At 42.6% G+C, this 12934-nt stretch overlaps 1 protein-coding gene across 3 annotated transcripts in view; it reads left to right on the plus strand.

Annotated features, from left to right (window-relative positions):
• Window positions 1–12934, plus strand: part of SHROOM3 (shroom family member 3) — a 349443-nt gene that overhangs the window by 266970 nt on the left and 69539 nt on the right. For all 3 annotated transcript variants that reach the window (XM_055384545.2, XM_055384546.2, XM_019025820.4), the window contains one exon: window positions 9979–10110. In XM_055384545.2, coding sequence (XP_055240520.2) covers window positions 9979–10110 — 132 coding nt within the window. The remainder of the gene's footprint in view (window positions 1–9978; window positions 10111–12934) is intronic.

The following is a 12934-nucleotide window of genomic DNA, read 5'->3' on the forward strand; positions in this document are numbered from 1 at the left end:
TTTTTTCACCAGCATTTGGACAAACTTCCTGCACTTCTTTGAGTCTGTTTCCTCATGAATAAAGTAGAGACTAATAGCAGAAAGTCACCTGCCTTCAAGGTTGGCTGTAAGGATGGTAAGAAGCTGCGCAGAAACAGTTTGGCCCCCAGCTTGGCCCAGAGCACTCCATAAGGTAATGGCAACTTTGAGGACTGATGCTTGGATACCTGCCCTCCCTGGGGCATGCGACTGGGGGAAGCAAGTGTCTACACAGACTGTGTAAAAGTGAATGACAAGGAAAGGGAGGCATGCTGAGTGTGGGCTGCTCTCATGGTCTCTTTTCCCAGGACTTATGGTTTGTATGTATATATTTTCTCAGTTAATTTTGCCTTTCTTCCCATTAATTTATAATTCCATAAAGGGAAGGATCGTGTCTGTTTTGCCACAAGTCCAGTGCCTAATCCAATATGTGGCCTGTGGTTAGCCCTTAGCAATAGTTGATTGAATGAATGGATGATTGGGCTAGGTATAGATGTGACTAGGCTCTGGGTTTCAGCATGAAATATCTTTTTTTTTCTTTCTTTCTTTCTTTTATTTATTTATTTATTTTTGAGACAGAGTCTCACTCTGTCACCCAGGCTGGAGTGCAGTGGCATGATCTCAGCTCGTTGCAACCTTCCTCCACCTCCTGGGTTCAAGTGGTTTTCATGCCTCAGCCTCCTGAGTAGCTGGGATTACAGGTGTGAGCCACCACACCCAGCTAGTTTTTGTATTTTTAATAGAGATAGTGTTTCACCATGTTGACCAGGCTGGTCTCAAACTCCTGACCTCAAGTGATCTGCCTGCTTCGGCCTCCCAAAGTGCTGGGATTAGAGGCATAAGCCACTGCACCTGGCCTTGAAATATCTATCTTAATATATCCTGCATCATTTCAGCAGTGTGACTGGCGCTAGAAAGTTCTTGTAGGGGCAGGAATGCTGTCTGGGTGTCAGGGGTAGGGACTTCATCATTTCTCTAGATCTAGGGACAGTTGGACTTGAGAGAGGGGTCTCATCTGAATTTCAGTCAGTCTACTTTCTTCTTCTGAAGCTTCCCCTTTAAAGAGGCTTTTGGTATTAAATGTTTGCTACTGTATCAATGGACTTTTAGGATCACAGAATCCAAAGGCAGTATGGAACAAGAGAGCTTAAAAATTAGAGTATGGGACCCTGCTGTGCCAGTCGTGTGGCTTTCAAGTCCTGACCTTGAGCGAATAACTGTCCCTCTATGAGGCTGTCTCTGCATCTGTTAAATGGGGATAAATAATACTTGCTTTACTTGCCTTTTAGGATTATTGAGGGCCAAATGAAATAATGTTTGGGAAGTGCTTTATAAGCTATAATCTGGTATTAAAGTAATGAATAATGGTTCACTGTAGAGATTTGCATGGTTCTCTGGGAACACTAGTCTGTTACTGTAGGCTAATGATAGAGGATAGGGAAAGAAAGGCCTAGACTGAATTTTTTCAGGAGGTATTTGTCTCTCTCTACTGATACTAGTTTCACAGAAACCCTGCTTCTTCCTCCACTGGCTATTTTCAGCAGTTATTGGAGCTCCCAAAGTAATCCCCTTCACCAACTAGTGTGGAGTCTTTCTGCTGCCCACATAAGCTCTCAGGGTAGGCACTTCCATTTCCTAGAGAAGATGTTGCTTTAAAAATGTAGAAAATTTAGACCCTTAGACTCATTCTATTAAGAAAAAATAAGGCTAATTTTACTATTTTCTGATAATTAAAATAATAAACATTAATTGTAAGCAATTTGCAAGACATAGAAAAGAGAGAAGAAAAATAGTACCCGTGATCCTGTCACCCAGTAGTAACATTTTGGAATACTTGCTGGTGTTTTGTTTTTATGCATATGTTCTATCTCATATGAATAACAAAAGAGTGATGTGGAAAAATGACAGGCATACATGGTTTGATATGTGGTTGATACCTACCAAAGTATACAAAGCCCAGTAATCCTAAAAGGAATCTAATGGGGTAGGTAGTGGAGAGGGTGAGGCCTTTAGCCGTAGCTCTTTCTACTTTTTAATTTAATTTTTCTTTTCTTCTTTACAATAAGGATGATTATTGCCTCAAATGATAAGAAGATTAACTGAATTACTGTTTTTAAAGCACAAATAATCTGGTACATACCATGTGCCCAGTAAATGTAAGTTTCAGTTCTACGGGTAAAAATTTAATAATTCCTGCCAGGCACTGTTCTGATTGCTTTATACATATTAATTCATTCAAGCCTCACATCTACCCTTTGATGAAGGTGCTATTAGTATTCTTATTTTATAGGGGAGGAAACAGGCATAAGAGGTTAAGTGACCTGCTCAAAGTCAAACACCTTCCTAGGTGACAGAGCCAGAACAGGACCCCAGGCAGCTGGCTCCAGAATCCACATCGTCCATATACATTACACAGCCTGCTGCTTGTTGGAGTTGTCTTAAGATCTAGGCTCTGAGTGCTTGTAGCTAGGGGCACGCCGCTTCCATGAAGATATCATCTGTTCACTATAAAGCCCTTGTGAGAGCCCTTGGTTTTCTTATGCACTTGTCCTGGGCTGCTAGCTGTGTCAAAGGGCTCAGTGGGTAGAGGGACTGATGTCAGCAGTAAACTGAAGCAGATTAATATTTATTAGGCAGGTTAAAAGATTTGGCAGGTCATTTGGCTTTTTCTCCTATCCACCCTTTCCTCATCTTTCTGCAAGGTTGACATAGAGGTCATTGGCTAAGATCTGGAGATAATTAAGCTTACGGTTTCAGGAAGAGTCAGAAATATGCTGAATGTTACTGGGGTATATTGTACACCTGGATTTGTTTGGCAAGTTTCAGGGGGAAATCAAGTGAAAAAAAGCAGCAGCCAGAGCAGGAGGTGCAAATGGACAGAGGTTTGAGACATACAAAGTGCATCTCTGCAGAGCTGAAGGGTTATGTGTGGCCCTCCTGTAATAAAACAAGCTGCAGACCAGGGTAGGTAAGCAGAAAGACAGGAGGAGGCTTTAAGTACAAATGAATGGCATGCCCATGACTAAAACACTAGATAGGATACAGGCCTGAGGGCATGCAGAGGGAGCTTCCTAGATGGTAAATAATGACTTAAAAAGGAAAAAAGATGAGTAATGAGAGGACAGGACCCAGAAGGTTAAGACTTAAATGTGTAAGTTACAAAAGGTCAGTAACAGGAACAAGGGGGCCTTTCAAAGAAAGGGTAATTCATTGAGATGTCTGTGAAACGGCTGATCAATGGTCAGTTATCAGAAAATGAAGAGCACCTATGTTTGGCTAAGAACAGAAATCTGTGCCTGAGGGCATCACTTCTTAAAATCTTCTTCAGACACTGAAAAAGCTTCTAATCTAAGACCTTTTCAGCCTCCTGGAGACTCAAGAGAAAAAGTGCTGGGAAACCTACAACTATGGCATTAGAGACCTGCAAACCCAGGAGAAGGGGGATGACAGGATAGAGATGCAATAGTAAGGCTAACTTCATGGATGAAGGACACAGAGTAGAAGGAAAACTTGAAAACCAAGAACATGGCTTTAAATAAGACAAATTGCCACATGAATGAGTGTACACACCCAACATAAATCAAAAGGAATTTCTCCAAAGGATTCTGAGGACAAACTTAGCCCTGTATAAATGCATCCTGTCTACTTAATCACAAAAAGCATTCTGATTGCCTCCAAACACAAGGCAACAAAATTGCACTGAGCCATACCAGCTGTTTGTCGAAGGGGCTCTGCCACAGTCTCCCAACTCCCAACTTTTCTTGTCTGTCCCAAGAAAGCCTGCCGCTAATGAGATGGATCAAAAGTTAGGGCCAGATTCTATTTTCAAGAAGAAATCAACTCAGAGCCTGATCTAGAAAGTAACTAGAAGAAAAGAAGATCCCACATTTCCCAAAATAGATATAATGAAGAGTTTAATGCCCTTACGGATTTAAGGACATAGAACTTTGTTTTGGATGCATTACAATTATTTCCTTTACAGGTTCCTATGATTCATTCAGCAAATATGCATTGTGTGCCTACCATGAGACACTCACTGTGCTAGGCCTTGGGTGTATAGAAGTTTCAAAAAACAAGGCTGAAGAAAAGCCAGAGGTGGACCCTGACCTGGCTGAGCTTATGTCTTAACAACGAAGCAGACAATGCACAAGTGAACAATTTCATGTGGTTATAAGTGCAGTAAAGGGAAAGATCGGACACCAGGAAAGAGTATTTGCATTAGATAAGGCAGTCTCTGAGGAGGTGATATTCCAGTTGGGAGCAGAAACTAAGGAGTGATCAGCCAAGAAATGAATTGGGAAGAATATTCCAGGCTTAGAGAACAGCATGTGCAAAAAGCAAAGAGCTTGGCAAGTTTGGGGAACCTAAGGAAGGCCAGTGAGGTCAGGATGCAGTAAGGGGAAAGGTTGAAGGAGGGGCAGGAGCCACGTCACTTGAGACCTCGCAGGCCAAGTAGGGGAACCTGGATTTGATCCAAAATGCATAGGGAAGCTACAGGATTTCATTAGGGAATGACATCATCCATTTACATTTTTTGAAAGGTGGTACTGGCTGCTGGGTAGACACTGGATTGGAGGGGACAGAAGTGGAAGGGGGAGGCCAGTGAGGAAGCATTCCCTCCTGGATGAAACATAACAAAAAAGGAGGAAATGGCTGATTCTAACAGACAAAACCAAGCACTTCCCTAAGGTTGTAACAGACCATGCCAAGGAGACACGATTCCTCCCCTTTAAGGATAAAATAGAAAAATGCAAACTCAATAGAAACCAGGAAGCAAAGGGACCTGGAGAGACCATGCCTAATGGCTCAGTTCCGTGTCTTTTACTCCAGTTTCCCCAGCCTTCCCTAATTTGTACAGTGTTCAAGAGAGCCCTAAGGAACTGAATGATCTGGAACCCTTTCTTTTGTATTGGCTGAAACTCAGTTCAGAAAGCAGTTAATGGGTACTATTAAAATACCAAATAGGTTGGGCATGGTGACTCATGCCTGTAATCCCAACACTTTGGGAGGCCAAGGTGGGTGGATCACTTGAGCCCAGGAGTTTAAGACCAGCTCAGGCAATGTAGTGAGACTCCGTCTCTACAAACAACAACAACAAAACATTAAAAATCAGCCTGACATGGTGGTGCATGCCTGTGATCCCAGATACTTGGGAGGCTGAGGTGGGAGGATCACTTGAGCCTGGGAGGTCGAGGCTGCAGTGAGCCAAGATTGTGCCACTGCACTCCAGCCTGGGTGACAGAGCAAGACCCTGTCTCAAAAACGAAACAAAACAAAAAACAAAAAGCAAATAAGAAAGCAGTCAGTATATATTCTGGAGTTATGAATATTGGGTGGCAGGCAGAGCAAATATGAATGTCCTCATCATGGGAAGTAGAAGAAATATGTGGGTGGCTGGTCTGGCTTTCTTGTTTAACTGTCTGGAAGAAGAAAGATCATACTACAGTATATTTTTTTAGCCTCTGCTACTAAACTTTCTCAGGTTAGCTTTGATTCCTAGCTCTTCACTCGTAGTGGTAATATTGAGATATAGATACCGGAGAACAGCAAGAAACATAAACATAAAACAGCTCCAAGAAACGTCTTGTTAGTTTTGCCAACAAGTTAACTTGTGAGTTAAAAGGATATAGGAGGGAAGAAAGGCTGCAGATCTGTTGAACATTTAGCAGTACAGTCGACCCTTGAACAACACAGGGGGATTGGGGATGCTAACCCCCTAGAGTCAAAAATCCATTTACAACTCTTGACTACCCTAAAACCTAACTACCAATAGCCTACTGTTGACTGGAAGCCTTACAGTTGATTAACATATTTTGTGTGTTGATTAACATATTTTGTATGTCATATGCATTACGTACTGTATTCTTTCAACAAAGTGTGCTAGAGAAAAGAATGGTTTTTGTTTTGTTTTGTTTTGTTTTTTGTTTGTTTTTGAGATGGAGTCTCCGTCTGTTGCCAAGCTGGAGTGCAGTAGCGCCAGCTCAGCTCACTGCAACCTCCACCTCCTGGGTTCAAGTGATTCTCCTACCTTAGCCTCCCGAGTGGCTGGGATTACAGGCATGTACCACCACGCCCAGCTAATTTTTGTATTTTTAGTAGAGATGGGGTTTCACCATGTTGACCAGGCTGGTCTCGATCGCTTGACCTCATGATCCACCCACCTCGGCCTCCCAAAGTGCTTGGATTACAGGTGTGAGCCACTGTGCCCAGCCGAAAAGAATGTTATTATGCTAAGAAAATCATAAGGAAGAGAAAATATGTTTACTATTCATTAATCAAAAGTGGATCATCACAAAGGTCTTCATTCTCATTGTCTTCATGTTGACTAGGCTGAGGAGGAGTAAGAGGATGGGTTGGTCTTGCTGTCTTGGGTGGCAGAGATGGACGAAGAGGTGGAAGGGAAGACAGGAGAGGTGGATACAGTTGTTTGAAAAAAATCTGCATATAAGAGGACCCACGTAGTTCAAACTTCTGTTGTTCAAGGGTCATCTGTACTTTATTCATTCAACAAATATTTATTGAGCAACTCTGTGTTCCAGGCACTAAGCTGAGCTGGTTTATCTTTGTTGACCTGTGGAAGAGAGGGACCAGCAAGCAGGCAACTAGCAGCCAGTGTGAATTGCACTTTGAGGTGTACATCTATAGCCAGTGTGCTGCACTGCTAGCACACAAGGGGCCACCTCACCCCAACTTCCACAGTTCCTCTGGGTAGCCAGCAGAGGAAATGATGTCGAAATTGAAATCTGAAGGATGAGTGCGGGTAAGCCAGGAGAGGATCCTTTAGGGATCTGGAAGTAGCCCAATAGGCCTGGAGAGTGTATAGTTTATCCCAGTATGTTTCACCTGAACTGGATTCATTGATTTCCAGGCTTCTACAGTGTATCGTTGGTTATCTTTAAGTGAGACATTGTACCTTTTAGTATCTTTTAAGTAAAAATGGGCTTATTTGGTAATATGTTTAGTTAATGGCTCTACCATCACCATTCCTTACCAAATCTGGGTTAATAATTGTAACGCCTACAAAATCTGTGGCATAAATTGAACATTTTTGAAACCTGCCAAACTGAAAGGAAGGAGAGTGAGTGGTTGACAGTCCCAAGGGAATATGATTCCATGTGTGGTTTGAGCAAATTTACATAACTTCTCTGTATCTCAGGTTGTCAGTCTGTAAAATGGGACTTAAACCCTCATTCATTCTCTCCTTCATAAAAAAGTTGTGGGAATAATATCTGGCACATGGGAAAGCACACTTTTTTTTTTTTTTAAGAAAGACTTGGCATAATTTGCCTGAGTCGTGTATAACCATTGGTGCACCAGTGGGGCATCATTCCCCGATAAGATCAAAGCACATTGCAGACTTTGTCTATGGCAGTCTGTTTTGAGGCTAAGTAGCAACTTGAGGTGGGTAAGAAAATGTGCATTCCAGAGACAGCATGAGTTCAATGTACAGGTAAGGTATTCAATGTACAGGTAAGGCAGAAGGAAGGAAGGGCAAAGAAACAATTCCAGGGCCCTGGTTTCTGGGATGACAGGCTTCCCAACACTCATGCCAGGACAATTTTCCACCTCGGTTCACTATGGGTTTTTTTTCTTTTTTTTTAATATAATGAATTTTTAAAATGTGTGTTTGTTGCCCAGATTATTCCAGAAAGAGTTGAAGGGAGGAAAGGTGTGCTTGGTGTGCTGATGATTCTAGCACTCTCTCCAGCCTGATTTCTAGTTTGTGTGGTGCATCCAGACAGCTCACCCAGGTGCCCAGGCTCTTTCTGGCATCCAGAGCCAACCCATCCAGGGCAGGAGGGTGAAGATTAGGAGGGGCAAAGATTAGCCTGGAGGTTGCAATTAACAAGAATCAAAATGGGTTTCAGGATTCTCACACCCAGTTGCTAATTTCAGCTGGTCCTCTAGAGGTGACACGTAGTAGGACAACATGGTTTTGGGGGCAGTGCTGGGGTGCTGGTCTCTGGTTTTCTAGGGTAGAAAGGAATCATACATTGAAAATGCTTAAATCGATGGAATGATTTTATGTTCCTCATGCTTCCATCTCTTTCTGGTCTGCCTGCTCTTCCTGCCAGCCCTTCACTGTGACAGTCACCACTCCTAGACCTCTGTCTCTAGGCATCTCCCAGGAAGGAGAAGTGGAAAGGAAAGAGAAAAGAGCTCAGTCTCTGGTGCCCAAGACATTGTGCAAAAAAAAAAAAAAAGATGGAGTCGAAAACTTTGGTTTACACAAAAAATTAGGAAGTTATTAAATACTACAAAGGTTTTATGAAAGCTCAGGCCTGGTCTTGATTGTTTTCCCCCAACAAACAAAGTTAGGGTCTAAAGGGGTCCTGAAAAGGAAAAGTCCCTCCCCTGGTTGTACCAATGGGTGGTCTTGGAGTGTGCTGTTTACACTCATATAATCTTTACAGTCAGGTATTGGATGGCGAGGTATCTTTCAATCTACTTTCTAGTCACCGATTGTTCCTATGCATGCATTATATAGATGACAGAATTGAGGTACAGAGAAGACAAAGTCACAGAGCTGCTCAGTGGGTAGAGCCAGGACTCAGACTCCAGAGTCATGCTCCTAAAACCATGGTACACTGCCTCATGGTTTCACTTTACCGTGGATGAGGAGCCTGAGACTCAGAATTTACTTGGCCAATTTATTCAGTTCATTATGACATAACCTCAACCAATTTTCAAACTTCAAGTCTAGCACTGTATTGAATATATCCAAAGCCGAGAATCCTAAATTCGGTGAGAAAAGTAATGTACAGGAGGAGGTGGTGGTGCTTAGATATAACTAAGGTAAACATGAAAACTTGAGCTTAGAAATGGAAACTCCCTGTTGGCCTCCTGGCCATCTCCCCCATGCTGTAGAATAAAAAGAGATCCTTTCATTTGCCTTAGGATTTAGGAAAGAAAGCTCTTTCACTTCCGTTTTGTGTTCCAGGAAATAGAAGGCCAGATGGACGGGGCTTATTCTTAACAGCTGTTCAGTAATCCCTTCCCCTCTCAGCCATGGCCTGTGCAGAGGAGGCACGGCCTCATTTGTACCTTCTCCAGATTCTGTTTATGGGCCCACCAGTCAGATCTCAGGGGCTTAGAAAAATCCTTGAAGACAGAAATTGAAAATAAACCACTGGTTCCCCACAAACAGAGATGATGACAAAACTTCAAAGCCTGATGCAGGGGACAGTCTGATGAGACATCAAGAGCACAGTCAGGATGCTTAGAAATTCATGACCTGTCACTGTCCTAAGGAGAAGAAATGTTCCTGTTCCCATGGCGGAACACATTGGCCATGTAGGGCTTAAAATTTTTCTCTGACTCCCTGGGAGTATGGAGGAAGAGAGTTATGGGAATGGTGTTAGGGACTGGGGGTGGGAGGGTGGATTTAAATGGACACACAAAAGGCTTGCCTCCCAGTGCAGTGGAATCTAAACAATCTGAAATAGCTCAAGCTCAAGAGTTGGCATGTGCTTCTGAGCTGCCACCCACTGAACAGAGCAAGGCCTGTTACACTTGGAGATCCCGCTCCTTAAAGTGAACTTGAGAAGCGAGGTGGCAGAGGCTTGGTTTCAAACCACCTCGTTTGACAGTTTGCTTCAGTGAATCCAGTTTTTCCCTTATTACCAAAACCAAATTACAGGGGAGTTTGTCTTTATAACAGTTAATATAACTTTCTTCCTTTTTGCTTAGAAAATCTGGGTTTTCTGAGATTGGGAAATAATGCTTTATTGCTTCACAGGAACATGGATAAAAAAGGAAGACACGACACTCAGTAGTGGATTCGCCTTCGTAGGGCAGAGAACTTTGTTAGGTGCAGGCTTAGAACCCTGCACTTAGCTGTGCTGCTTTGCTCTGGCTCCGGGGTTCGTTTTCATGTGCTTTTTCGGTTTTTAAGATTCATTTGTGCTTCTGTCCATGAACACCATCATGCTCAGCTTCTTCTTTTCCTATTGTTGACAGAGATGTGTGCACAGACCCAGGCCATGCAGATACTAGTGCCTCTAACTTCGTCAGCCCAGAACACCTCACCTGTGGCCCCCAGCACAGGAAAGCAGCGTGGTCAGGAGGGGTTAAACTTCGGCTGAAGCACAGGTAAGACGCACGGAAGTTGGTGCTGGCAGTTCAGAAAAAGAACTCAGTCCAAAAAGCCACTCAGCTGCTGGGAGAGGAGCTGGGGGCAAGGATGGTCAGGATACAGGCTGTTGAGAGAGAGGTAAGAGGCAGAACAAGGAGGCGAGATAGAAGCTCAGAGTTTAGGATACTGATCTTATTAATGGTAGTTTACGCACAAGGTTCTAAAGAACTGTAAAGTTCCTGGGAGGTCATTCCAGGGTCCCACAAATAGTTTGATTCAAATAGCATTTCAAAAATACATTTATAATTATTTGTAAAACTACAATTTAAAACATCAAAAGTGATACACTTATGTTTTATACCTTGGAAATGATCGGTGTGCCAAATTGTACAGCAAGACTAATTCATCTTTGAACTAATCTTCATTTAAAATTTCTCGGAGGAATGTCCCAAGATTCCAATGTAAGCCTAACAAAGATTTGTAGCTACTTACCCACGTGGGTCAGATTTTGAGAGTGAATGAACCTGAGTGCTTCCCATGTGCTAGGTGTCCTGGCTTTGCGCGGGCTATCTCATTAAATTCTCACACCAGCCCTGTGAGGTTTGCTCCTGTAGAATAGCATTCAGCTAGGAGGCAGTGGATTCAAATTCAGCCTCTACACCAATGCCTCAGCATCAGCACAACAGTGCCTACTTCATAGGACAACTGTAGGATTCAACGAGATACGGTATTCAAAGCACTCAGCACACAGCCCACTCAGAGAGAACAAAAAATAAATGTTAGGTGGTGGTATAATGCTGTGTGAATATAATTATCCTCATCATTCTCATCATTATCACAAAAGTCTGTATGATATCATGAAAGGTAGTATGATACGGGGAGTAAGATGGGGTTTGTGCAGTGTCACACTACCTAAAATTCAAGCCTAGATTCTGCCACTTACCATAGACCCTCAGGCTTGTTATAGAAGCTCTCTCTACTTCCAACTGTAAAATAAGTTTAATAACTGATCCGCCTCCTAGGGATGCTGAAAGGACTGAAAGAGCCGATACATGTCAAGCACTAGGGCTGTGCCTACTATGTCATGAGTGCAACAAATGTTATCATAGTAACCAATTATCCTGATTTCAGTTTGGGAAGTTCTTTCATGTAGACATGTCGACTTGCATTATAAATAAGTAGGCTGGGCTCAGTGGCTCATGCCTGTAAGCCCAGAGATTCAAGACCAGCCTGGGCAAAATGGCAAAACCCTGTCTCTACAAAAAATATAAAAATTAGCTGGGCATAGTGGCACACACCTGTGGTCCCAAGTACTCTGGAGGCTGAGGTGGGAGGATTGCTTGAACCTGGGAGGTCGAGGCTACAGTGAGCCATGATTGAGTCACTGCGCTCTAGCCTGGGAGACAGAGCTTCAAACAACCAATATAATTTGGATTTATGCAAATCCATATTGGCATCTTTAGACTATCCATGTTCAATAATACACAAATATACATAAAAGAATTTCTTAATGTTATATAATAAAACAACACTTGTTTTGGGGTGTTTAAGGTTCTTTGTTAGATTTCATTTGAAAAAAAAAAAAGATTTAAAAGAAGTTTAAACATACCAAAGGTCTAGGGAGGCCAACTGGCTGGTGTCTGAGAGTCAGGCCAAGAACAGGGTGAGATTGGCCAAGACCTCTGACTCAAGAGATCCAGCCAGCAAGGTTGCTCCCAGAGACATCCTAAGAAGCAGAAGCTCCGAGGTTATCACTGTTTCCTTTAGTCTCCTAGGATCTTTAAAATATAGAGAATCAAAATTTTCTCTTTAACAAGGAGGTGTCCACAGGGCCCGATAGGCTAATCTAATGTCAGTGCCAAAGCTCAAGGCCAGAAAGTAGTAGTTAGGGAGTTTCTGCTCCAGCCTGGAAAGAAAATGATCAAGACCTGAACTAAATCAATGGTGATGGGACAAGATATGAGACAGATTTGAGATAAATTTAGGGAGGCAGAATAAATAGCAGATGAGGGTAGGATAAAGGAGAGAAAAACTAAAGAGTGACTGCTGAGTTGCTGGTATGAGGCACTTGGGGATATCTGCAGGGCCATTAGGACAGGGAAGGCAGGAATCACAGAAACTGACTGGGGGTTAAGAATATCAGCAGTAGAATCACATAGACCTGGGTTTGAACTAGAAACAATTAAAATATTTTATAAAACAATCCCTGAAAGTTGAGTGGAATAAACAAATGTATATCTACTTACTATCTTAAACATAAATAAATCATCTTTATAACAAGCTGGGATTGTTCTCATCAGTGTGGTCAAAGCTGGCCGATGGCGCTATGTCTGTATGGAGAACATAAGCGACAAGCAATTTCCTTTGTAAAAAGTCATGAGCTAGATGGTGCAGACATCACTCCTGCTCTTGGCTGGAATTTTTACTCTTCATACACTAAGAATTTTACATGTATGTGTAATATCTCCACAAATACAGTCAGGTATTGCTTAATGACAGGGATACATTCTGAGCAATGTGTCATTAGGCGATTTTATTGTTGCTGAACATACTAGAGTGCACTTACACAAACCTAGATGGTGTGACCTACACACCTGGGCCATTTGGTATAGCCTAGACTATGGTGTAGCTCTTAGACTATGAACCTGGACAGCATGTTGCTGTACTGAATTCTGTAGGCAATTGTCACACAATGGTAAGGATTTGCTTGTCTAAACAGACAAAAATACAATGTAAAAGATAAAAAGGATACACCTACATAGGGCACTCACCATGAAGGGAGCCTGCAGGAATGGCAGTTGCTCTGGGAGAGTCAGCGAGTGAGTGGTGAGTGAACGTGAA

The sequence above is a fragment of the Gorilla gorilla genome, chromosome 3, assembly GCF_029281585.2.
Source record: "Gorilla gorilla gorilla isolate KB3781 chromosome 3, NHGRI_mGorGor1-v2.1_pri, whole genome shotgun sequence".
Classification (NCBI taxonomy): Eukaryota; Metazoa; Chordata; class Mammalia; order Primates; family Hominidae; genus Gorilla; species Gorilla gorilla.